This window comes from Lynx rufus, unplaced genomic scaffold, assembly GCF_022079265.1.
Source record: "Lynx rufus isolate CCGP_SWC_20201006 ecotype Redwood Valley unplaced genomic scaffold, mLynRuf1.p SCAF_7, whole genome shotgun sequence".
Classification (NCBI taxonomy): Eukaryota; Metazoa; Chordata; class Mammalia; order Carnivora; family Felidae; genus Lynx; species Lynx rufus.
This window is the reverse complement of record NW_025814889.1, coordinates 134,256,313-134,283,482: the sequence shown is the minus strand read 5'-3', so window position 1 is coordinate 134,283,482 and position 27,170 is coordinate 134,256,313. Positions and strand designations below refer to the sequence as shown.

General features: G+C 40.7%; 1 protein-coding gene across 1 annotated transcript in view; it reads right to left on the bottom strand.

Moving 5' to 3' along the window:
• Nucleotides 1–25,951, bottom strand: part of EP300 (E1A binding protein p300) — an 82,089-nt gene extending 56,138 nt beyond the window's left edge. Inside the window, exons 1-2 of the mRNA XM_047065964.1 lie at nt 25,324–25,951; nt 6,933–7,570 (exon numbers count right to left, since the gene is read on the bottom strand). Coding sequence (XP_046921920.1) covers nt 6,933–7,570; nt 25,324–25,417 — 732 coding nt within the window. The 5' untranslated portion in view covers nt 25,418–25,951. The remainder of the gene's footprint in view (nt 1–6,932; nt 7,571–25,323) is intronic.
• Between the last annotated feature and the right edge of the window lie 1,219 nt (nt 25,952–27,170).

Genomic DNA, 27,170 nt, shown 5'->3' with positions numbered 1-27,170 from the left:
GGAAATATTTAATATAGGGGGAAAAAACTCCTTTAATAAGACTTGCAGGCACCACAGTAACACAAACCAATAAATACCATGCAGGTGACTCCAAAATTCATCAAATAATAAAAACAAAATTGAACTACATTCAGACATTTCCTACTATCTACTGGAGTTGATAAAGGCCCATGTTATGTACCTGTATACAAATTATATGCCAGACATCAAGTTAATCACTGAGGGTACAATGATAAACAAGGAGGACTAGGGATCTCTCAGAACCTACACCAAATCCTAAACATTATTTTTCTTTATTTCTTCCCGTTATTCTTATACCAATACCTTAGTTTAACTGATACTGCATACCTAAAACTGTATCCATCTAGATTGTAAATTTGGGTTTCTAAAACCCATCAGACTACAGTATTTAAGACAATCTTTCTCTCAACGTGGATTCTTTCTCCTTGACTTACGCTTAATACGCGCTGCCCAACTGGTCCTTCCTACCTGCTTCATTCCTTGCCAATCCAAGTTCAATCACTGCTCTTACTTTAAAACTTCATAGGTTAAATACTCTTTAATATCATATGCCAAAAACCATCACAGCCTGATCTCAATTTTAAAAGAAGAGCTCCAAAAATGACATTACTGCTCCTACCTCCTCAAAATTTTTTTTAAAATTTAAGTTTTTTATTTATTTAAGTCATCTCTATACCCAATGTGGGGCTTGAACTCATGACCCCAAGATCAAGTTGCGCGCTCTTCTGAGCCAGCCAGGCACACCACCCCACCCCCAATTTTTTTTGAAGAGAAAAGAAAGAAAAGGGGAGTTATTCCCAAGGCTAATACTCATTAAAAAAAAATTTTTTTTTAATGTTTTTATTTATTTTTGAGACACAGAGAGACAGAGCGTGAGCAGGGGAGGGGCAGAGAGGTAGGGAGACAGAATCTGAAGCAGGCTCCAGGCTCTGAGCTGTCAGCACAGAGCCTAATGCGGGGCTTAAACTCATGGGACTTCAAGATCATGGCCTGAGCTGAAGTCGGACGCTCAACAGACTGAGCCACCTAGGCGCCCCAAGGCTAATATTCATTTAAATGAAGTTCAGAGTTGTTGTTGTTTTAAAATACGAATTTCATTAGTCACAAAGCATATAAATTTTGGCTATGAATCTATCCAGATAGCAAGTAACACATAAGTCTTCATAGCATGTGAGGTAACCAGAGTCACAGTAAAGGAGGGTAGGATTTGTCATCTCCCAGATCTAGGACTACAGAATAAGAACTAAAAGTAGTACATATAAAGATGCTCCAAGGCTGTGTCTGTATCACTAAGGCAGAATTAGAGAAAACAGGTATGGTTCCCGCTCTCACATGTCTTAGTCTAGCAATGATCACCCCTATGTAAGGTTACAAGCAAGTGAGGAGGTGACTGCTGCTGTAAGAAACATAAAAGCATCGTATCTGCTTTTAGCTGTGGATATTTTATCAATACAGGAATTGTTAATAATAGAATGACATTATACTACAGTGATAAATAACACACACTTTTATTTCAGAAAGACAAGAGTTCTCTGTAATACCCACTCCCTGATTTGTCTCCTAACCTGTATAATGGGAATAAAATCATAGGGTTGATGTTAGGAATTAATGACCCTAACACATATTAAATACCTATTAACATTCAGTAGTAGCTCCTTAGCTTTTGGAGCCTAACATTAATTTAGGTACAATTATACTGTCTGATGTTGCTATTTGATAATATTCTGGATCTTGTCTCTTTAACTGTAACAAGTGCTTTCACAGAACAGGTTTGTTTTTTTTTTTTAATTTTCTAAGGGAAAAAACAAACAAACAAACAAAAAAAACCCCTCCAGAATGTTAATGAACACTTCCTGAATAAAAAGTCCTCATTTCCAAAGAAAGTTAATTTTCTGTCAAATTTATAGAATATTAATCCCCTGAAGTCTCTACTGGTGGGCATTCCCATATCCTCCAGCCAACAGCCACTTCATGGGGTTGTTTCATCTCCCCTTATAGCCGTCTATAATCTTAATCTATAGCTCTATAATCTTATAGAGCTACGTCTCTAGAAGATTACAGCTTCTCGATTACATGATTACAAGATTCTACGTCTCTAGAAGATTACAGCTTCTCCATTACAAGATTACATGATCTCGATTTGATTTCTCCCCCCCCCCCCCCACAAAAATGTTTTTAAGAACATCACTAGGGGCGCCTGGGTGGCTCAGTCGGTTAAGCGTCCGACTTCGGCTCAGGTCACGATCTCGCGGTCCGTGAGTTCGAGCCCCGCGTCGGGCTCTGTGCTGACTGCTCAGAGCCTGGAGCCTGTTTCAGATTCTGTGTCTCCCTCTCTTTCTGACCCTCCCCCGTTCATGCTCTGTTTCTCTCTGTCTCAAAAATAAACGTTAAAAAAAAAAATTAAAAAAAAAAAAAAAACATCACAAAATGGAAACTACAATAATACTAAGCACTTGCTACCACTATTACCACTCTACAAGTACGTCCTTACTACATACCCTTCACAAAGGGCTTACTTCTACTAATCGTTTATAGTTCCCCGACAATCCCATGAGGTAGGTTACATTCACTCTTATTATTTCTGTTCTATAGGTGGGAAAACTGAAGTACAATAAGCAACTTGCCCATGGTAATATAGCTTACTCTGTGAGTGACTGAGTTCATTTTTAACACAGGCAGTAAAGCTCCATAGTCTACACCATTAACTATGATGCTTTTATTAACTTCATCTTTCTTCACACACAGAAGGTAGCTATTAGGGAAAAGATTCTCAAAGTTTACTTCTTTTGTCACCAGCATTTTTGAGGAGGCAGATATAGTTTTGTGAAATTATTACAGAGTGAAATGACTTAACCAAGCTTTGCCAATATGCAGCAGAAGAGGAGGATGCTTATGTTAACAGCCCAGATTCTAATCCAGGTAGTATGGTTCAAAAAAAAAGTGTGCACTATTCTGCCCCTCACTGAACCCTCCTGACAACATTTGTCTTTATTTTATGCTAACTGCAAAATCAAAGGCTACGTTAAAAGGGTGTATGATCCAAGTTTCCTTCCATAAACCAGTTTGCCAAATTTTTGGAAGAATGTTGTAAGTAGTAATGTCACAACCTGCCTGCACACTCTGAACCACAGATTCATCCATAAAAAGAACTGTATAAAAAAACCACTGCCATTTGCCAACAGGGTTCAAATCTTCAAGTCTCACTGAAAGCCTCCTTAATTCCTGATTCTTAAATATCACTGGAACTCTTAGGAATTTTGGAAGAAATGTAATGAATATAATTGACCCTTTGAGGTAATTTTAGGACCTGGTCCCATGGAAGGGGAATTGCTAGCCAACAATTTTAATGCCTTGACTTGCATTTATTTTAACCTTCAATAGGAAAATATAGAAAGGGCTTTTTTCCTGCCATAAAGAAAAAACTCACTTTATAAAAGTACATTTTATATTATACTTGTATACTAATCTATACATTAACTGGGTATCTCATCCTAAACCTCCACAATTCCCCAAAACTCATTTGCTAAATAAACATTTAGGGTTCTTATGCACTGCGCTAAGTGCTTGACAAATATCAACTTACAAAATATAAGTGCGATTCATTTATTTAATTATTATTGGTTTTTAACTACTTTCTAAGAGGGAGAGAGTGCGCGAGAGAACGAGGGGAGGAGAGCAGCAGAGGGAGAAAGAGAGAGAATCTTAAGCAGGCTCCACATACAGCAGAGCCCCATGTGGGCTTGATCCCGCAATCCTGGGATCAAGACCTGAGCTGAAATCAAGAGTTGGATGCTCAAGTGACTGAGCCACCCAGGTGCCCCTATTATTATCACTGTTTTAAGTAGGCTTTATGCTCAGCACAGAGTCCAGCAGGGGGCTTGAACTCACAACCCTAAGATCAAGACCTGAGCTGAGATCAAAAGTTGGATGCTTAAGCCACTGAGCCACCCAGGTAACTAGATGGGGCTCATTTAAATAACAAAATATTTTAATAATAGAATTTTTATATTTCAATTCCTCCACCCCAGGAAAACAGAAGCTCCACAAGGACAGGAATTTTTGTCTCTTTTGTACACTGCTATATGTCCAGTCCCTGAAACAATGCTGATGTAAGAAACTGTGATTTAGATTGGGGCGCCTGGGTGGCGCAGTCGGTTGAGCGTCCGACTTCAGCCAGGTCACAATCTCGCGGTCCGGGAGTTCGAGCCCCGCGTCGGGCTCTGGGCTGATGGCTCAGAGCCTGGAGCCTGTTTCCGATTCTGTGTCTCCCTCTCTCTCTGCCCCTCCCCCGTTCATGCTCTGTCTCTCTCTGTCCCACAAATAAATAAACGTTGAAAAAAAAAATAAAAAAAAAAAAAAAAAAAGAAATTGTGATTCAGATTATAAATAGAATAGTGCCCCAATCCCAATGAGTCTTTCCATTTTTTTCTTTGCTTCTAAAGATTTTATTTTTAACTCATCTATACACCCAAAGTGGGGCTCGAACTTACAACCCCGAGATCAAGATGCACGTTCTGGGAGCCTAGGTGGCTCAGTTAAGTGTCCAACTTCGGCTCAGGTCATGATCTCACAGTTCTTGAGTTCAAGCTCCGCCCGCTTCAGGCTCTGTGCTGACAGCTGAGAGCCTGGAGCCTACTTCACATTCTGTGTCTCCCTCTCTCTCCACCCCTCCCCAACTCGGGCTTGGTCTCTCTCTCTCAAAAATAAATAAAATTAAAAAAAAAAAAAAAAAGAGTTGCACATTCTATGGACTGAGGCAGCCAGGAGCCCCTGAGACCTTCCTTTTTAAATTTTTCTTCATAGCAATACTTAGAATACTATAAACTTACAACTTATGTACACACTAATAAAAAAGTAAGATCTTTGAAGTAAGTTTAATCACTGCTCTATCTAGAGCACCAAAGCTGGGATGCAGTAAATATCTGATCAATCAGTGAAGGTTTAGTCTGTCACACCACCTCTCCCCACTGGAGTATAACAATAATGGAGGGTAAGGAGTATAACAATAATGGAGGGTAAGGACTCCTCACAACTATGTTCTAGAACCTAGAAGAGGTATCTAATAAACATTTTACCTTCTTGCTTCTGGTTTTCACTCCAAATACTCTAAGTAAACCATATCGACACAGCAACATGAAAGCATCAAAAAGGGATAATCTACAGAGGAGGTAGGAATTTCCCTAAGAGGTCAGTATTCTGTACTGTATAGCAAAAAAAAAAAAGGGGGGGGGCTTTCACATATCTAACATGACCTCAGTCTCCCCATTCCCAATTCACCCCTGAACTCTCTCTCATCTCATCACAATTTTCAGGAACACAGAAGTCCCAATGCTTGCTCAGTTATTCCTTTTACAGTGAAAGCTTGCTCCCAACTCCTTGTGAAAATCTTGCCTATCCCCAATATCCCCTTCCAAGCAAAACCATCTCTTTCATTCAACAACTATTTACCAGCCACATACCAGGTGCTGGCAACTGTAGTGTGATACCACTTCAAGAAAAAATAAATAAAAATGCAGGAAAAATATGAAGGAATAAGCAACAAATATATGCTTATATAAATTCTATACATAAAGAACACATTTAAAAAGTTTTACAAAATGTATTTAGCCTGCTCTACTTAATAAAGCTAAAAAAAAAAAAAAAAAAAAAAAGTAGGCTTTTTAAAGAAAACCCTTTCAAACAATGACCAAAATCAGGTTAACTGGACACCTGGAATGTCAGTTGAGGCTTCACAGTAAACTAATGCACCTTAACATCCATCAACTAACAAGGAAAAATAACATTTAATAAATCTTTTAGGGTATCTCTTGAAAATCAAGGACATTCGAAGCAGTGGAAATAAGTGATGTCTATCTGAAGACAATATAAAGCCAGCTGGCTCAAAACTGTATTTTTATTTATTTGCTTGGTTAGTTGGTTTTTTGAGAGCATGTGCACGTGGGGAAGGGACAAAGAATCTTAAGCAGGCTCCACACTCAGAGCAGAACCCTACAAGGGGCTTGATCTCACGACCCAGAGATTATGACCTGAGCCAAAATCAAGAGTCAACTGCTTAATCAACTGAGCCACCAAAGCGGCCCCAAAGTATATAAGGAGGCTATGCAGGCTAAAGCAGGCTTAGAAATGAGATGAAAACACAGGGTGCCAGGGTGGCTCAGTCGGTTAAGCGTCTGACTCAGTTTCATCTCAGGTCATGATCTGTTTGTAGGTTCAAGCCCCAGGTCCGACACTGCACAGACAGCATGGGGCCTGCTTGGGATTCTTTCCCTCTCTCTTTGTGCCCCTACTCTGCTCATGCTCTCTCTCTCTCTCTCTCTCTCTCAAAATAAAATAAAACTTAAAAAAAATTAAAAAGAAAGGATATGAAAATATTCTGGTATTTGTGAAAATATTCTAATATTTATTCTAATATTGAGAAAACAGGAATTAGCTAACAATCATTTAGAACTGAAGTATTATTATACAATACCCTTGAGCTGTAAATAATTGTTTTACTTAAAATTAATGTAAGAGCTTCATAAAATTCACGACAACATGGGGCACCTGGGTGGCTCAGTCGGTTAAACGTCCGACTTCGGCTCAGGTCATGATCTCACAGTTTGTGGGTTCGAGCCCCGCGTCAGGCTCTGTGCTGACAGCTCAGAGCCTGGAGCCCGTTTCAGATTCTGTGTCTCCCTCTCTCTCTGCCCCTCCCCTGTTCATGCTGTCTCAAAAATAAATAAACATTAAAAAATTAAAAAAAAAAATTCATCACAACACAGATCCTTGGCATCCATGGGAAATGGTACACCACGTAAGAAGACTAAACATGAATAGTAAAGATAAGTGAATAACTGACCTCAAGCCCTCCCTCCATCATTGGGATAATCAAAAACATACTGATAGTGCATACAAACCAAAAATGTACTTACCTTAAGAGGCTGGGGGCCCCTCAATCCTGTTTGTCCTCCCATCTGAGGAGAGCCTTGCTGTAGTGGCTCAGTCATTAAATTGCCAGCATTTCCCATGCCTGGGTTTGGGTACTGCATATTAGGTCGCCCTCGGCCTGCTCCAATTGAACCGTTCATGACTTGATTGGGCATCATCCCCTGTCCATTGCCTGCATTCAGCATTCCAGGATTCATGCCAGCATTCATCCCTGTGTTCATTCCCATGGTAGGCTGATTTACTGGACTGTTCATCATACCTGCTGCAGATGGCGTAGGACCCTGATTTGGTCCACTAGTGCCCATTCCCATGTTGGGAGAAGTCAAGCCTGCCTGTGCCATTGGGCTTTTGACCATGCTATTTATCAAACCTAATCCAGGACTGTTCTGTTGGGCCTGGCTGGCCATGCCTTGGCCTGGGCCACCAACCCCCATATTGAGGTTAGGGGAACTGCCAGACCGTAGCAATTCTGACAGTTGTTTATGTTTAGAGGCTGCATCTTGAACTATGCCAAGACTTGTCTGAAGCTGATTAATATCACCACCATTGGTTAGTCCCAATTCTGTAGAGTTGATTAATTCATCTGGTAAGTCATGCTCCAAGTCAAAGAGAGAGCCAAAATCTAAAAGTGAAGAAAAAAGATAAAGGTTAAAGTTTGACCAAAATTACAAATTGCTCTATGTTTTTGCTCTTGGTAAGCATTAAGTATTCCCAAACCTCACTCCATGGGATACTATCCATTTGTATTGAGGTTTTTCACATTACCCTAAAAAAAACTGTTATGTATGTATTTAAAAATTAGAGAATATTTGGTTTAAACCCTTACGAACTGTACCTAAAGGCCAAGGAAAAAGGATTAAATCTTAGAACAACACCCATTATGTGAGTTGCTTGGTTTGTACTGATAGTCATGAAAACAAAGTATATAATTGTTTAATATTCTAGAATTCCTTAGAAAAGGTTAAAATAACCAAACTAAGTACAGAATGAAAAAGAAGTTTAATGTTATAATAACAAAGACAATGAATACAAAAGATTCACCATTTGCATAACGTTCAAAGTGAGCTCCATGAAGACATGGGCTGTCTGCCACTCTTTACCCAGTGCCTATCACAGTGCCTGCCACAAACCAATTCCTTGATCTGAATGAATTCACTTTCACCTGACGTCAGCCTACAGATTAGTTTTCCTTAATCAAAATCTAGCTAGAGTAAGATACAAAAATCATGCCTCTAGCTCTTTCAACATACAAACCACCCCCACTAAAAAGAGGATGCGAATTATGGACTAACCCAGGGTTTCTCAATCTTGGAACTGTTAAACATTTTGGGCTGGATACTCTTTGTTGTGGAGGAAAAGGGGAATTGTCCTGTGCATTGTAAGATACTCAGCAGATCTGTGGTCTCTCTCAATGCCAGGAGTACCCCTTACATTTTGTGACAACCAAAAATGTCTCCAGAGATTACCAAATGTCCCCTGAAAAATAAAAATTGTCCCTGGTTGATTTGTGGACTAACAGTATTAACTCAATATACATAGGAGGTGTTTTGAATTTTCTTTCCTCTTGATTCTCTAAGTAGTTTTCACATTAACAAGGCATTATTGGGTATCTAATAATTAGATATACTTGAATCTACAACTGATTATACTATCAAAAAATAGTCCATCCCTTGAAGAGAAGATACCACTTGATAATGACCTACTTGGTTCAATTAATCGTGGTTTCTAAGCACAACTCTTCCTCTATGTGCCCTTCTTGTTCTTACAGCATCCTATCATGGCACTGAAATTATCTGTGTGTGTGTCTCTCTCTCTCCTCCCCCGCTGCTATCTCTTCCTATCAGGACCCCTTACCCCACTGCTGCATCCAGACTGTAACTCTCTGGGAAGGACAGTCTCACCACCTATACACCAACTCTCTGCCTAATGTCCCAACACACTTAAGCATCTGGTCTTATTTTAATTGCCCTGAATCACACCCCAGGATCTCAGGGCATGATTCAGAGTCCAGACTTCTATAGTATTATTCTTTCCTTTTGAAAAATCATTTTGTGCTCCACCATCATAAAAACAAAATGTGTCTTAGGTGTTTTGGAATACAAATAAGGTTTCAAATAAAACTTCCCTAATGTATCACTACTGAAAGACAACTGCTTAATATATGGGTATATTTCCTTCATTGTTTCCATTTACATAATTCACAAAACTAAGATCATACATATTTTAACGAACAATTTTGCATTCTACTTTTCCCCTGGAGTATACAAGGAAATATCCCATCATCAGTTTAGTTATAGTGTTTAGGAAAAAATAAAAATGATCTGTGCTCATTTAGAAATTTTTAAAGTATATACATACATGTAGTGGGAAGGTAAAGAGGAAATCACAAAAGAAACATTAATAATAAAATACATTTCAAAACTTAAAATAAAGCTAAAAAGTAGTAAGTAGCCAAGTTATGTTAGAAAAAAATTAATAGCAAGATGATCAAAGATAAAAGCAATTATCAGTGGAAGAGAAAAACAGCTGAGAGGGTACCAACAAAACCAGAGGTTGTTTGTTTGTTTTAATGTTTGTTTTTGAGAGAAAGAGCTTGAGCAGGGGACAGGGGTGGGCAGACAGAGAGGGAGATACAGAATCAGAAGGAGGCTCCAGGCTCCAAGCTATCGGCACAGAGCCAGCTGCGAGATCATGACTCGAACTGAAGTCGGACGGTTGATCAACCAACTGAGCCACCCAGGCACTTTTTTTTTTTCTTTTTGAAATGTTAAATTTTGAGAGGGAGAGCGGCAGAGAGAGAGGGGAGACAGAGGATCCAAAGTCGGGTCTGTGTTGACAGCAGAGAGCCCGATGTGGTACTTGAACTCACAATCCTTGAGCTGAGGTCGGACACTTCACTGACTGAGCCACCCAGGTGCCCCAGAAGTTGGTTCTTTGAAGAAAAGTAATAAAAAACTGCAAGGGCCAAAAATAGATACGTTCCTGAGAAAATATTCACCAAACCTTAATTGAAAAGAAATTATATAGGATAAATGTCCCAGTTTCTGCAACCAATCAATGACACAAAAGGAAAAACACCAGATCCAGCAACTAGATATAACTTATTTGGATCCTGCGAACCAAATGTAAAAACAAACAAGCAAAAAAACAAACAAAAAACCCACACATTTTAAGAAGAAAATCAGGAAAATAAAATATGGCTGAGTTGTCGGTAATAATAAATCATCAATTTTGTTGGGTGTGATAACAGCATAGTTACTGTGTTAAAACATATCCTTTTAACTAAGAGATACATATTGAAGTATTTCTGGTGAAATGACTGGTCTAGGATTTGGTATAAAACACTTCAGCAAAAAAAGAAAACAGGGAGTATGTATGTGTGTGCAAAAATATCAGTAACTTAAAGGAAAAGGCATAGGGGAGTTCCTTTACACTATTCTATTAAGTTGAAATTTTCCATTTAAATTAGTTTAAAAGAAAGAGACATAGCCTGAATAATCCTATTACTATTTTTTTTTTAATTTTTTTTTTCAACCTTTATTTATTTTTGGGACAGAGAGAGACAGAGCATGAATGGGGGAGGGGCAGAGAGAGAGGGAGACACAGAATCTGAAACAGGCTCCAGGCTCTGAGCCATCAGCCCAGAGCCTGACACGGGGCTCGAACTCACGGAACGCAAGATCGTGACCTGGCTGAAGTCGGACGCTTAACCGACTGCGCCACCCAGGCGCCCCATAATCCTATTACTATTAAAGAAACAGTCTGTCTTAATCATTGGTTAATCTTCCCATAAAGAAAACACGAGTTCTAAATGTTTTTACCCCCATGTCCTACTGAACTTTCAAGTAAAAGACAATTCAACCGTTTACAAATACTTCTATAAAATAGAATACTCTATAAATCATTCATGGCCAGTATAAGAAAAGAAAATCATGAACACAGAAGAGTCCAACAACAAAAAACAAAAACCACACAGACAAATCAAATTCATTAACGTCTTTAAAATGTAATTTAATGAGGGGTGCCTGGGTGGCTAGTCAATTGAGCATCAGACTCCTGACTTTGGCTCAGGTCATGATCCCAGGGTCATGGATTAGGACACTATGCTGGGCTCTGCGCTGAGGGTAGAACCTGCTGAAGATTCCCTCTCCCTCCCTCCCTCTCTCTCCCTCTCTCTCTCTCTCTCTCTCTCTCTGCCCCCGTTTCCCCACTCGTGGTCTCTCTCCCTCTAAAAAAATAAAAATAAAAATTTTAATGTAATATGATAAAGTTGGGATAATGTCAGGAATCTAGGGGGGACAGGTTTGCATTAGAAGCTTAGAGTATCTATAAATGCCATTCATCATATTATTAACAAATGAGAATGAAAATGTAAGATTCATCTCAATGGCTATAAGAAGAGCACTGTATAAAATTCAATGCCCAATCACACCAAAAACCTCCCCCCAAAATGACAGCGATTAAGAAAGTGATGGGAACGTCCTTAAATTGATGAAAAGTCTTCTTCCAAAACCTAAAAACTGAGAGCAAATATGCATTAAAGGACCAACATCAAAAGTCTCTTTAGCATCAGAACAAAACAAAGATACCATGACAAATGCTTCTAATTCAACACTATACTAGAGAATCTAGCCAAAGCAATAATACAAGAAAAATTACACATTCAATGCAATGTCAATCAAAATCCTAAAAGCTTTTCAGAGAAACAGACAAGAGAATTCTCAAGTATACACAGAAGAGCCTTGTTTCCACTTCTGTAAAACAGGAAAGTACCTACCTTCATAGGTTATTTGTGAGGATTAAATGAGTTAATATATGTAAAGTATTTAGAATAATACCTGACACATATTAAATTCCATGAAAATGTTTCATCTATTATTACTATTACTCAATGGAATCATTACCCAATTAGAAGACAAAGCAGTCTTCTAATAATGAGAGCAAACTTTTACCAGGTACTTTCAACGTGTCAAGCATTTTTCTTGCCACTTCAGTGATTGTATATTTTCACTAATCCTTTCAACAATCTCAGAAGTAGGTAATAGCGACATATACAGAATGCACGGAAGTAAAATCAACTTCAGTAATGCAGAAGTCTTGGGGCAACTGGGTGGCTCAGTCGGTTGAGTGTCCAACTCTTGATTTTGGCTCAGGTCATGAACCCAGAGTAGTAGGATCAATCCCCGCTGAGCATGGAGCCTGCCTAAGATTTTTTCTTTCTCTGGCTCCCCCCCCATCCCCCACCTACACGAGTGTTCTCTCTCTAAAAAATAAACAGAAAGTAATATGGAAGTCTTACTTTAGGCCCTAGAATCCTAAGGATTTTAATTTAATCTGGTACTACAGCCAAATTTGCTGCATGTGGTTGTTATGTGTTTGTGCAAAACATTTAACATCACATTACGAAGTTACACTCCATTGTGAAGCCAGACAGGAGGGTTTACATTGGTAGAACCTGAAAATAAAAGTTTAGGATTGTTTTTTTTAATGGCAATCCTGTACTTTCAACAGACCTAAACTGTAGTTACTACTACATGAGATTACTCAGGTTTCAACTCAAAGACTGATCCCAATACTCCTGTTTCCCAAAATAGCTCTCAACCTCAACTATGCACTTCCTATCTTCTATCTTTTGTTATGGCTAAATACTTGTGCGCATCTTACTACCAAACTATGAATATCTGAAGGACCAGAGTTGCACTTAATAAATATTTACATTTCTCACAGGATCTAGCATATACTCACAGACCAGCAACTCTAAAATTGCATCCTATAATTATTTATATCTGACTGGGTATTTAGAACTTAAAATTTTTTTATTTTTAAGCAATCTCTACCACTAACGTGGGGCTCGAACTCACAACCATGAGATCAAAAGTCGCACTATGAGCCAGCCAGGCGCCCCCGGGTTATTTATAAAAAGTTTTCTGACCTCTACTTGTAAAACATTTTCAACAGCTATACTGATTAAATGTGGAAGACTATGTAAAAGTCATATATACTTCGACCTCTAATCAAACGGACCCTATTATTTCATCTAATATCACTATCATTATTATTCCTAAGCTATTTTGATTGTGCCTCAAAGCTCTCATTTACGATTCCTAAACACCATTAGTTCTATCACTAGTATCTGTAACTTTGCCCTACTCAAGGAGTCCAAATACTTGGATTTAAACCCAGTTCTATAAGCTGACTTCATTTATCAAGCTCAAGTTACCTCTTCCATCAAAAGAAAACTTCTACCTCCCTCATGGAGTTTTATTGTTGTTGTTGTTGTGTTTTTAGGGCTAGCAAGTATTTACTGAGAAAGGTAAACTCACGCAGAAGACTCTGGTGTCCCTGGCTAAGTGATAGAGAATCTGAATGCCTGGTGAGAGATTTCAGAACCTTCTGTCCAGAGGGAAGGGCCAAGATCACTTCCAGAGCGCGTCCTTAGCCACGACTTTGTCACAAACAGCAAATGAAAACCATGGTCTAAAACTAGTAGAAAAGCAAGTCCCAAACTAAAAGTGGTATGTGTGAAGATGCAAGGGGGAAAAAATTATCAAAAATTTACTGTCACAATTTAAAGAAATCCTACTGAACACTGGGATTAGTATTGATCAGCCTCAATTTCATGCCGCTTACTGAGCTCTACAAGTTCTTTCTTTCCCTTCAAGGAAAGGGAAAAAATAAAGATTCAAATAAGTCATCTTCTCAAGCCCCCATCTCAAGTTGCCCTTCATAGGGATTAGTTCAGATCAGGAGAATAAAATTTAGATGTTCAACAAACATAAGAAATTTAGAGGGTCCTTTAACAAGAGTTTGGGATTTTTACTCTAAAGAGAAAATTGATGTGAAGAATTTTAAGCAAAAATATGATATGAACAGATTTGTATTTATTAAAGCCCACTCAGGCAAACAGGATGCAGAATGAACTAGACAGACAAGCTAGAGTCAGAGAGACTGGTTAGAAGGCTGCTGTTGGAGAATAACAAAAACTAGCAGTTAATTCTGGAGCAGTACTGAAAGGGCAGAAGCAGCAAAGGAGCCAAACAAAAGAACTCCTTTGGACTACAGGTAGTGGGTTGAGAAAAAAGACAAGGATGACTCCTAAATTTCTGGGGTTAGACAACCTAAGAGGATATATAGAGGTACGGCTATCTGGATGGACAATCCAGAGAAGTACTCAGTGATATGAGAAATGCCACTGGACATCAATGAAGAGGATCATCAGATAAACAAGTATTTAAGGGACAATGATCTTAACCACCAGAAGATGTTGAAACCGAACACTCCCAGCCCACCTACCAGGAATACTGTCCTGGAAACGAGGTTCCAAGAAGGAAATATTAGTGGTGCCCGTGCTTCAGAGAGAATTTACTGAAAGTAGATATTAGAAGATTATTTAGCAAGCTAGGTAAGAGCAGTTCAGTGCAGTTGTAAAGTAGGAGGTAAGAAAGTAAAAGACAATGACCTTTTCTAGATACTAAACTAAGCTAGTAAATATTTGCTTAATTCCCCCCTTTCTCTAGGATTAGAAATTTATAAATCTGAAATTTATTCTATTACCTTTTAAACTATCCTAAGGCAAATATTACAAAATAGTATCAGAAACAACTGGTCAATCAACTCACACTATCTCCAGTAAGACATTTCCTGATTACTAAAATTATCAACCCATCAACACCATTACTGGGCTATTTCTACCAAATAGCTTGTTGACAAGTTCCCATATACCTTTAATGATGCTCAAATACAAAGTAACTTGGAATAAAATGCTTCTTTTAATTTTTTTTGAGAGATGGAAAGAGACAGAGCATGAGTGGGGGAGGGTCAGAGAGAGAGGGAGACACAGAATCCCAAGCACGCTCCAGGCTCTGAGCGGTCAGCACAGAGCCCGATGTGGGGCTCGAACCTACAGCCTGCAAGATCATGACCTGAGTGAGCCAAAGTCGGGCACTTAACTGACTGAGCCACCCAGGCGCCCGGAGTAAAATGTTCCTTCACTTCAGTGTATATTCAATCTAAACACAGTGATACAAATGTGACTGACAGGACATATTTAAATCTGACTTGCAAAGTTTAGAATACATGAGTTTGGAATACAATGGATCAAGTATTAGAAATGCAACAATCTAAACAAAAATGAATTTGGACTGAATATGTGGGAAACTGGTGTTGAGTCAAAACATCCTTTCCTTATTACATACTGATTTTGTAGGTTACCCTTGGTGTTTTCTATATTGGTATATGGATTTAGCCATATAATCTCTTATAAAATGAATACTTACCCTTTCCAAAAATCAAGATGATCCCATAATATATGAGGAATTAGACAACTATTACCCACCATGAAATATATATATGAAGCATAACCTTCAAATTAGAATTATTAATATAATCCCACACACTGCACTGCGAGCATAAAAGGCTTTTTTAAAAAAAAGTTACTAACTAGGATGTGAAACTTAAAATTGAAATAATTGTGGCTCAAAATCTATTCTACTAAATAGCACCTCTTCCTAGTTATACATCTTCCCCCGCCCCATTTAGAAAGCTCACACATTTGTTGGATAAACAGTCATATTTTTGTGCTTCAGATAAAATGAAGTCAAATAAAAACTCAGTTCTGCTCTTAAACTGTACACATTAAGCAAAACACCCATAGTGTTCTGAAACTAGTCAACTCTAAAGTATCCACACAGAAGACAGAATTCATCCGTTGCCTCTCATTTCGTTTTCCCTATGGCATTCAAATGCTTTTTAAAAAACGCACAATCCTGGGATGCCTGGGTGGCTCAGTCGGTTAAGCGTCCAACTTCAGCTCAGGTCATAATCTAATGGTTCATGGGTTCAAGCCCCGCGTCAGGCTCTGTGCTGACAGCTTGGAGCCTGGAACCTGCTTCTGATTCTGTGTCTCCCTCTCTCTTACCCCTCCCCCGCTCACACTGTCTCTGTCTCTCTCAAAAATAAACATTAATAAATTAAGTAAAAAATGCACATTCCAGATCTCAAAACCTTTCTTTCCTCTAACTCACTGGTGAGGCCAGAGGATAAGGAGCTGGACAGGTGAATTGTGGAATTAAAGAGAGAGAATGGGTTGTGAACACGGAAAGCTCAGCCAGTTCAGTAACTGAAAGAATTCAAAGTAGGGGGAGCAAAGTGAGTGACAAGGTGGGCAGACATCGGAATGCTCAGAGCCCCTATTACAGGGGAGGCACCCAGGATTTTAAAAAGTAAGGAGGGAAACGAAAGCCAAATCTTCAGAACTTTAAAAATCTGGTAACAGTCTGGCTAGACATTGACAAGCTCATAAAGATCTCTCATTCTTATTGGTTTAGGATACTCCTACATTATTAATTCAGCTGTTTGGGGTGAAGAAGCATGATATTTAAAAACACTGCAGTCTTTAAAATGAGAAAAATTTTGGGAATGCAAGCTGGTGCAGCCACTCTGGACAACAGTATGGAGGTTCCTCAAAAAACTAAAAACAGAACTACCCTACAACCCAGCAATTGCACAACTAGGCATTTATCCACAGGATACAGGTGAGCTGTTTCGAAGGGACACATGCACCCCCATGTCTACAGCAGCACTGTCAACAATAGCCAAAGTATGGAAAGAGCCCAAATGTCCATCGATGGATGAATGGATAAAGATGTGGTATATATACACAATGGAGTATTACTCGGCAATCAAAAAAGAATGAAATCTTGCCATTTGCAACTACATGGATGGAAGTGGAGGGTATTATGCTAAGTGAAATTAGTCAGAGAAAGACAAAAATCATATGACTTCACTCCTATGAGGACTTTAAGAAACAAAACAGATGAACATAAGGGAAGGGAAACAAAAATAATATAAAAACAGGGAGGGGGACAAAACAGAAGAAATTCATAAATATGGAGAACAAACTGAGGGTTATGGGAGGGGTTGTGGGAGGGGGATGAGCTAAATGGGTAAGGGGCACTAAGGAATCTACTCCTGAAATCATTGTTGCACTATACGCTAACTAATTTGGATGTAAATTTTAAAAAATATAATAAAAAATAAAATTTAAACAAAGTTTTATTATAAAATAAAACAAAAAAAGCAAAAACAAAAAAACAAAAACAAAAAAATAAGAAAAATTTGCAAACTTCAGGAATTAATTAGGTTGAAACAACTTTCCTAACTTTTATTTGGTATTAAAAACAGTATTTGATACTCTGTAAAGGAAGCAGAATTAATCTAATCACAAACAGTCCACCTACTGAGAAAAATGGACAAACACTTAAAACTACTTTTCAAAGACAAAGAAAATTAAATAAAATATCCATGCTGGAAAGACAGATACGACTTCTAATACATTTCAAAACAATTGGCAACAATTTGTGAATTATACACAAATTTGGATAGAAGATGAATATTAGGTTATACAGGATCACAAAGCCATGCAAGTTAGCAACTGTTAAATTTTGAAATCCAACAGGGTCAAAGGGCAGAAGTGCAAGCAAATTTCAAAATATGCATTCTTAACATTGTCCTGCAACCATGACATCAAAAGGTGCAACTATACTTTGGCAAGTGACTTACTTGAAGTTGATTCGTAATCCCACCACATTTATTTAAGTCACAACATTTAAACAAAGATGAAGTGCTATGATTGATCAGATGTGTGGCCTGCCTTGCTCTTTATCAATTTATTAATATAGTGACACTTCCTGGTGTGAAATTAATTCAAAGGTGAGGACACTTTTATTAAAATCCTACCTTAAGAATCAAGTAAACAACACGTTCATATTAAACCTAAACCACATGCTCACTTATCTAGCTCTGATCATTTTATTTTATTTTTAACATTTATTTATTTTTGAGAGAGAGAGAGCAGGGGAGCGCACACTAGCAGAGCAGAGGACAGGTACAGACAGAGTGAGAAAGGGAATCCAAACCAGGCTCCACACTATCAGTGCAGAGCCCCACATGGGGCTTGATCTAACCAGTCGTGAGATGACCTGAGCTGAAATCAAGAGTCAGGAGCTTAACTGACTGAGCCACCTGGGCGCCCTTGACAATTTCTTGATTTTGAGTAGTGGTAACATCTTGGGAGAAGCTTTGCGGTGAGGCTAGGATTTGTTTGCTTGACTGGGGTTTGCTCTAAAGGAATGAAATGCCTATAGGGGATCCTAGATGATAGAGCTATCATACCATCTCTCCAAAGAACAAAAACAAAATTCTGAAAGACTGCCTATCTGTAAAGAAAAAGGGAAGAGTGATTGGTTTTTGAGTTATCTGCTGTATTTTCTACATTTAGGACAACTGGTAAACAAAACCTGGGACCTTAAATAAACAATTCACATCAATAATTACAATCTACCAAAAAACTTCCAAGGCAAATGAAGTGCGCTCAAAAGACAAGTGACATACCCCTAGTATTCCTGCCATCCCTGCCTGCTACTGGATCCTGTACAGTGTCACCAGAATTCATCTTTCCCCCTTCCCTGACCATGTCACTCTCTTGTTCATAATTTTTTTTTTCCTGATGGTAAAAAATGTCAAACTCTTTATCACATTTTTGTCTTTTCATAATAGGACACCAAAATCCTTTTCCATCTGTCTCACATGAAAACATACCACCACAGTCTATGTTCTAGTCACACCAGAGCTACCCGTATTTGTTCCACCTGACACAGAAATACTCTTCCAACTTTCTCTACTTCTAAGGGAAGTTATCGTCAAGTTCTCCTGCCTCTGTTCAAACACACATTCTCTCTGAAGTTTTCCCCCGGTCCTCCAAACACGGCCTGTCAGAAACAATCCCTATCCACTACCTTCATCCACAACCTTTTTTTTTTTTTTTTTTTTTTAACACGTATCAGAGTATTACTCAGGAAAACTGTGTGGACAAGTGTGCCAACCCCACCAGATCCTAAATGCTTTGAGAGCAGAAAGTGTACTTTGATTCATTTTTACATTTCCAAGGGTCTAAAACTTGGTGGGCAGTCAATGTTTGTTGGCTGAAAGGAGAGAAAGCCACACTAAATGAATACTGTCTACTCCACTGAGGAGAATCACAAAACTTCAAAATGCTCAAAACTTAACTCATCACAACCCCTAACCCCCACCACATTCACACACAAATACTTCACTTCCTATGTTTGCTATCTCAGTAAATGGCAACCTCACCAACCCAACTATCCAAACTTGAAACTTGGGAATTATCCTTGATCCCTCTCTATCACAATATCCTAACCTGTAATTAATCAACCAACTTCTGTTGGTCACCTACCTTTCTCTAATCTTTTCACTGCTTTCCATCTACCAATTTAGGCCACACTCATCACAGCTAGAATCCTAAAACAGCCATCTCTCTGGTGTTCCTGCATCATATGTTCCCTGTTCCTTTCCAAAGCATTCCTCACTTTAGTCGATCATGAAGTACAATTCTGCCCCATCCATTTAAAAGTGCTAAAATGTAAAGTCTAAACTCCAATAAGCATTATAAGGCAAGCCTAAGTGGCCCCATCCTCACCTCTATGGTCATATTTCTTGCTATCCCCCCAGCCAGATAGAATTTAATAGGTTCCCTGAACAGGCCATACTCTTGTTCCCAGCCTGGGCTCACTCTTACTAACCCTATTACACCTATCCTTCAGATCTCAAGATCAGACACCAATTCCTCTAAGACAGTCACCAGAGGAACAATAGTTACAGGTTATAGGCCCTCCAGTTTCTCCCACTGTACACAGTACTTCTCAATATAATGCTGGTCACATCAGTCTTGAATGTAGCTTTTCCACCCTTATCTATGAGCTACGGAAGGAAGGGTCTATGTCTGTCTAGATTACCAGAGTATTCCCTTCTGATGATAAATGCCTAGTATACAGCAAGTGTTGGCCCAATAGAGACCAATGACAGCTTGTCAACCTTTCTAAGCCAGTATTTTTCAAATTGTGGGTCACATGCCAATAGTGGGTCATGAAATCAATACAATGGGCCACAACCAGCACCTGAAAGAAAGAAAGAACGAAAGAACAAAAGAACGAAAGAAAGAAAGAAAGAAAAAGAAAAAATAGAAAACATCATACATAGTATACTACAAGTAGTATGGGTAAGTTTGCCCACTTGCTGAGACAGGGTCTCTGGTACTCATGTAAAATACAGCTCTTACTGGGTGTGGTCAAAAAAATTTGAAAAGTACTGCACTCCCCCCCCTTCTCTTCTCCCTCTTCTTTTTTAAGAAAGTCCTTTAAAACGCAGAGAAGCAAATACAAAACAGAAAAAATGGTGCTCAATCACACAGTTCTTTAGCAAAAAGCCATTCTTAACTTGAGCATTTACAGTAAGAACAATCTGCTTTCTGATTTCTCATTATGCTTTAAATACTTGTTGATTTCCACTTACACATACAATTACTTACATATACAAGACACCCTATGTGACAGTACATACAGTACTTCTAGTCTTATTTTAATCTCTGCTACCATGTTCTTATACTCTTTAGAAATTTAATCTTTGCACCATAAGCTTTACTTCTAAGGCTTCTCCTCTCTGAACTTCATGACTTGGCTTTCTCTTTATCCAGTCTATCTACAGATCCATTAAAAAAATCTACCACTGCTTTGTTGTTGTATATTTAGTAGTAAGGTTAAAAACCATCAACAGAATTAGCACATACTATGCTGCAACAGGCACTACCCTAAGCATTGGATAAAGAGAATTTTCATTTACTCCTCCCCACAATCTTGTAAGGTGGGTACTACAGGTGAGAAAGCTGAGAAAAAGTTCAGTAATTCGCCCAAGGTTCACAGTTAATAAAGGCAGGTCTGGGATCTGAACTCTAAAATAGACTCCAAAACTCCTTTTCTTTAACTGCTCACTTTTTTCAGTAGTTTTAGTTTTCCTTTCTCTCTCAACTAAATTATTGCTAATTGCCTTTTGAAGCATTTATAAGATCTATATCTAAACTGTTCAGAAAAGGCTTAACACCTCAGTATTCACTCTCTTAAACCTTTGAGAACTGTGCAAAACATTTCCTACTAAAATTTCAGAAGAAAACTACCACCCATCACATAAAAAAATCATCTGCAAAATTCAGTGCTTTAAAATTTTTACACTTGGTATAATTTCAGTTTCAACTTGCCCATTAATTTCCCTAATGTTTGCCACACTAAAAATTTCATTTTCAGCAATTCTCAAAGGATGAAACACTAAAAGTGCAGAAAACACAAAGAAGCATGTCACATTTTTCTATTAATTGTTGGGTGGATGAATTGGCAGAACAGCTCCTGAACTGTTTTTGTAAATATACCAGGAAGAGGTATTTTACACTCCCACTTGTATCTGCAACATTCTTCCTACTCTTTTCTTTTTCCTTTCCTATTTACCACTTAATGTCCCTACAAACACCATGAGGCACTAATTTTTAACTTCTTGTTTCAATTTATCTCTCTTTTTATAGAATAGACTAAGGAGAAGGTGGAAAAACAAAGTAAAACAGAAAATGCCAAAAGGCAATCAAGGCAGAAGCTGTTTCCTCTCTCTCCTTTATACATTCACTGGACAAACCGATACATTTCTCAGTTCTGTGAGAGAACGTGAGTTTCTGCTGGAAAAGGGCACCCATATTGTATGTAACACATACAAGATTTACAACTTAACAAAAGTCACTTCATCTCACTATCAACCACAGACAGCCTTCTTAAAGCCCTATAAATGAATTTACAAAGCCTTGAAAATAAGCAATTGACAGAGTTCAAGGCACATAATAAAATGTTTTGCAACTTAACACTGAGGTCAGCAATACCTCAGTGAACCAAGGAGCCATAACTGAAAAACTCCAGAAGCTGAACTCTAATCTAAACACACATCCCTAAAAAATAAAATTAAAACATAGCATCACAGGTTTAAGAGCTGAAAAAGAAATGGCTTCCACCAAAAATATCGTGGTCAGGATAATAAACCACTAATCCACAGGAGTGTTTTGAGAAATAACTGACATTAAAAAAAATCCTTGCCACTTCTCTATTATGTACAGTAATCTAGCGATCAAGATGATATAGTTTATACACTATCTGCTCTGTGCCTCAAATGAAAAATAGGCATAAAATCCAAGCCAATTCTGACACTTGAGTTCACAGTAGGGCCACAAAACTGTACCAAGACCAGAAGGATCTTCACTTAAATGCCAGATCTTCGCACTGTCAACCATCTTTCCAGAGTCTGATCTTTCAGTGCATATAGCATTAAGTGTTACAAAGCAGCCACAGAATATATCCAGTGAACAACGAAGGCAACAGTATCATCCTCATCATGCCCATCCCTCAGGTTATTAGAAATAGGTTCAAGAAATATTTTCAGGACTTACCTGTCAACCTTTCTGTTCAATAATTTTAGCAAAATATTTTTACATATGGCTTTTATCATTTTCGGGGGGGGGACATAAAGTCATTTGATTTATCAAATAGTTCTGATCTAACCATACCAACTTAAATTTTCAATGGATCAAATGGATCAACTACAAATACTGAAACAGGAACAAAAAGATGCAAAAGCTAAAAAATAAGTCTCTTCCTCCTCATTCCAACACATAAAACTTGAACTTAATTCAAGATATTTGAATCAATCTGGAAATGTTTTAGAAGAATCTTTGACTGTCTAACGAGAAGTCATTTTTATTCTGCATCAGTGGCCAACCTTAAAAATTCAGAAGGTGGGATTTAAACACTAATTTGTTTTGTTAATACTGTAGTATGTCAACCCAGTTGGGTTCCAGTTTTTTTTCCTATGAAACTGGCACACACAAACACTCTTGTTAGGTACACCTATGCTACTAGAACTGCAAGCCCTGATCATGAAAAAAGTTTCTAATGTCTAGAATGTTGGGATCATTTTGACCCAGTTCTAGATAAAATTCATAATTGAGGACCAAAGAACTTACTTTCACGTTTATGAAATACCCAGGTAATGACTCAAAAGTCAAAACGTAGAGAGTTACATATTTGAAAATTTAAAGTTTTAAAGTGAAGTGTCTCTGTTAAAAGTTCCCTGCAAACTACACTACACAGTGCTGGCTGCAGGGGGGAAAGAAAAACAAAGGGGGAAAAAAAGGTCACCAACCTGAATTAAGTTCACAAGGCGACAGTGACAGTATTTTCTTAATAACCACCTCCCTCCATCCCCCAACAAAAAAACCCAGACTGATTAGGATTAAAAACTGGACACCAAAGAATTCCTGGAGTACAATCTTAATGGGGGGGGGGGGAAGGGGGGGGTTGAAACCCTCCCCACAAAATTTAGAGAAACGTAACTTTCTGCAAATACTAATATCAAGTATAATACTAAAATAAACTCTTAGTACTAAAATTGACTGAGTTCATCTCAATGTTGAGGAATTTTTTTTTTTTTTTTTTTTTACTCTACTAAACCCACATGATACATTTAGGACTCATAATTATCCAAAGATATTTCAAGTAGCAAAAAACAGTTTCTGTGTACCGGACAGGTGAGATACTACGGAGATGAGTTAGCTCAGATCAAAAATGGAGAATGCAGCACTGCACCTGAACAGAGGTGTCTGAACAACAGAGCACAGCCTGCCTTCCAGGCCTTGCGTTACTCCATTTACTCCAAGACTGAGCTGCTCAAATCAGGAGTCATCAAAATGACACACATTAAAGAAGTTTTCTCTATAACATCCGAAGTCTCTGGTGAACTCCAACGTAAAACCCACTACCACACGACACAAAAAATAAAGAAAACAACACAAAAGCTACAGGTGGAAATATGTCTAGAGGTGATCTGAAGATCCTCTGGAACATTTTAGTAAGTGCAAAGGAATACAACGCTTGATATGTGTAACAATGTTGAGGGGGAAAAAAAGGCAAGTAAGAGAAAAAAATCCGTGAAGACTACAGAAAGTCCAGGGAATAAGAATAGATCAAAGTTCTCACACTGCCAATTTTACAAGTCTAAAGTAAAGAACTTAGCAAAAATCCTCAATCTTTGCAGGTTATCTGAAACTCAGGACACATTTTTCCCATAAAAGCAAAGAATCCAAAGCATTTGCCACATCCTTACATTTTCACCCTCTGAAACGAAGTCTACTTAGAAACATGCTTTAGAAGTTCTCTACAAACTCCTAGGGTACATTTAACTCCATTATGCACTCTCACTGGCAGATGGAGGGATGACGTTGAGTTAAAGAGATGCTCCGGAGTAAGGGGGAACATCTTGTGGACTGTCAGATGGCCAGCCATTCTTCCTCTTCATTATCCTGGCACCTCAAACAACTACGACGGCAAAAGAGAAGATCGCTAGCCATCAAGACAGCACCAAACTAATTATAAGAAGGGGATGACGGAGGGAAGTCTCCCCGAATTTCCCTTGACAAAAGGGTTTTAGTCCACAACTGAGTGAAGTTAAGAATTGTAGAGCTTTTTTCACACTCGAGTATGGATCTCCAAATAGGTTTAAAGCATAAAAAGACAAACACACACAACTACCGAACCTAACACACACTTTAAACTTTTGTATGATCAGTTTATCTTTGCAGTTCATGACTGGGGTGCTTACAACTTCTAATTTTGATTTCCAACTACAGAACTCCACACAATCGGGTATCTCCACCCCCCTCCCCCCCCCCCCCAAGAGAAAGTGACTACAAACTGCAAAGAAAATGCCTCTGCTCTCTCCCAACCTAAAACCCCAGTTTCAGACATTTTGGTCTCACACGAAAGAAACGGGAGATGTAAAATGAACTGCGCTCCATATTGATTCTTAACGCAAATAAAAAGGGGGGAAAACCCCCCTAGGAATGGTAGGTAAAATAATCGGAACCAAATTTCAGCTTTGACATTAAACCTTATCACACCAAACCTGAAATCCTGGATCACACACACACACACAAATAAAACCAAGATTTTTTAAACCCTCGTCCTCAACAGAAAATCTTGTGCCAAACAGAGAAAATTTTGAAAAGGAAGAGTGAAAAGTAGAGAAAACAGAATAAGTGCAATCAAGGAGAAAGGATTCGCAATTCCTCATTTCTCAACAACAACAAAAAAATTCAAAGTAAAATTGCAAAAAAAAGCCTTACACACAAATGCACTGGCATTTCAAAAATTAAACTGCACGGAAGCAACAATAAAGGCTATTTCCATAGCACCACTCAAGAGCTCTAATTCCAGAACACACACCGATATGACATAGTGTTGCAACGAATGTATTAGGAAGCAAAGAAAATGGTTGGGCTACTGGACGTCTTCGACCAGCTCATTCAAACACCTTTAAAATTAACCAAGAGGCAGAGAACTAAGAAGAGAAAAAGGGAGAAAATATGGAAGAAGAAAGGTGCACCGAGCAAAAAAGATGAAGGGGGGGATGTGGAAGGCCAGGGCTCCTGGGACTAACCTGTGCCATCGCTGGCCGACGCCGAGAGGGCCGGAGATGAGAGTTTAGGCCGCTTGGCTGAAGGCGGCCCCGGTTCCACCACATTCTCGGCCATTTTTAATTCTTTCGGAGATACAGGCGAGGAAAACGAGAATCCTCGGGAAATCTCTTCTTCGGCCGCGGCTCCCCGCCCCGCTCCCTGGGGTGGGCTTGGGGGGCTCCGCCGGCCCCCGAAGGGGGTGGGGGGGAAGTTCCTTTTTCTCTTCGCCGGGTCGCGGTGGCCGAAGAGGGATGCGGACTCGATAGAAAAGGTAGGGGCAAGTGCGAGGGGCCGGGCCTGGGCCCAGGCCCGGAGGAGGGCACAGGAGCACAAATCCGCCGAGCGCGTCCGCTGCGGCGAATTCCCGAGAACTCGCGGCTCTAGAGGCGCAGTCCCCGGCCCGCCACGGCCGGCCCCTGCCCAGCCGAGGTCTCTCGGAGCTCCGCCGCCGCCATCAGCCTCTTCCTCCTCGGCGCTGTCCTCCTCCTTCTCATCGCCACAAGGAGGCGGGGGCGAAAAGGGGGGAGAGGAGGAGGCGACGAGAGACACTCACCTCCTCCCGGTGCCCCCTCCCGGACCTGCGCCCCCACCCTCCGAGCCCTCCTCCTGCCGCCGCGCTCCGCGCCGCCGCCGCACCGGCCCCTAATGGCCGCAGAGAGCTCGCCCGAGCCGAGAGCCAGGCTGGCGCCGCCGCCTCACATCGCGCGGCGGAGGCGCGGCGAGGACGCCGGGCGCGGAGCTCGCCGGTCCAGAGGGCCGAGGGGGCCGGGCCGAGCAGCGCCGCCCGCCCGCGCCGACGCCGAGCCCACCGAGGAGGCCCCGCTCCGCCGGGCGGCGCAGGCGGCCTCTCCTCGCGCCGCGCTCTCCTCCTTCGCCCTCCTCTCCCGCGGCACAGAAATAAATACGGCCGCCGCTACGGCCCCCACCCCCGGCGGCCAGGTGCCGGGAGCGCCCGCCCCCCGGGGCTCCGCTCGGGGCCGCCCTCGGCGGCGGGCGAAGGCGCCGCGGGGCGCGGGGTTATGTAATGGTCCCCCCTAGGCGTCGACGCCGGCCCGGCTGCCGGGCCGCGGTGGGGGTGTGTGCGGACGGGAGGGGGCTAGGGGTCGCCTCAGCCCGTGCGCCCCGGGCCCCCTGCCACTGTCTCGGCCCCTGCCGCCTGTCTCCGGCCCGGCTCGCCTCCGCACTCTGGCTCCCGCAGTCCGCACTCCGCCCGGCGTCCCGCTTGCCCACTCTCGCCCGCTCCCTCTCGCCCTCTCTCCCCCCCAGCCTAGCACACAAACAAGATGGCGGCTGTTGTTTCTTCCCTCTGCCGAATCCTCCTTACAGGCTAGCGGTAGCAGCGGCGGCCGGAAATGAGCCAAGGGGGGGTGAAAAAAAGGGGAGGGGTTGGGCCTCCGGAGGGAGGTGGCGAGGGGGCGGGGCCTTGGCCCGAGCCGCTCACACAATGGGGGAAGAGGACCCGGGGGCGGAGCCAGTTCCAATCACGGGATCCGCCCAAGGCCCCAACGCGGTTGGCGCTTCCGCAAACTCCCCCGGCGTCACCCGGTGGCTCCCTTTAAAGGGGAGGACTTGAAGGGAGGGGGGGCGGTTTGGGGGCCGACTCGGGATCTATTTTCAGTCGGTGGACACTTGCGGGGGAAGGTGCCTGGGTTGGGTCTCTGCGTAGGGGAGCGGTGGGAATTGGGGGTGACGGAGTCCGGGAGCTACGCCGGGGAAGGCGCCAAGTCACCGCGCAGGTGGCCGAATGGGAGTGCCGTGGGGATAGCCCTGCGTCCAGGGCCCTTGGGCGGTCTTCCGAACCCCGGTTGAATCAACCAGGCAGGGGGTA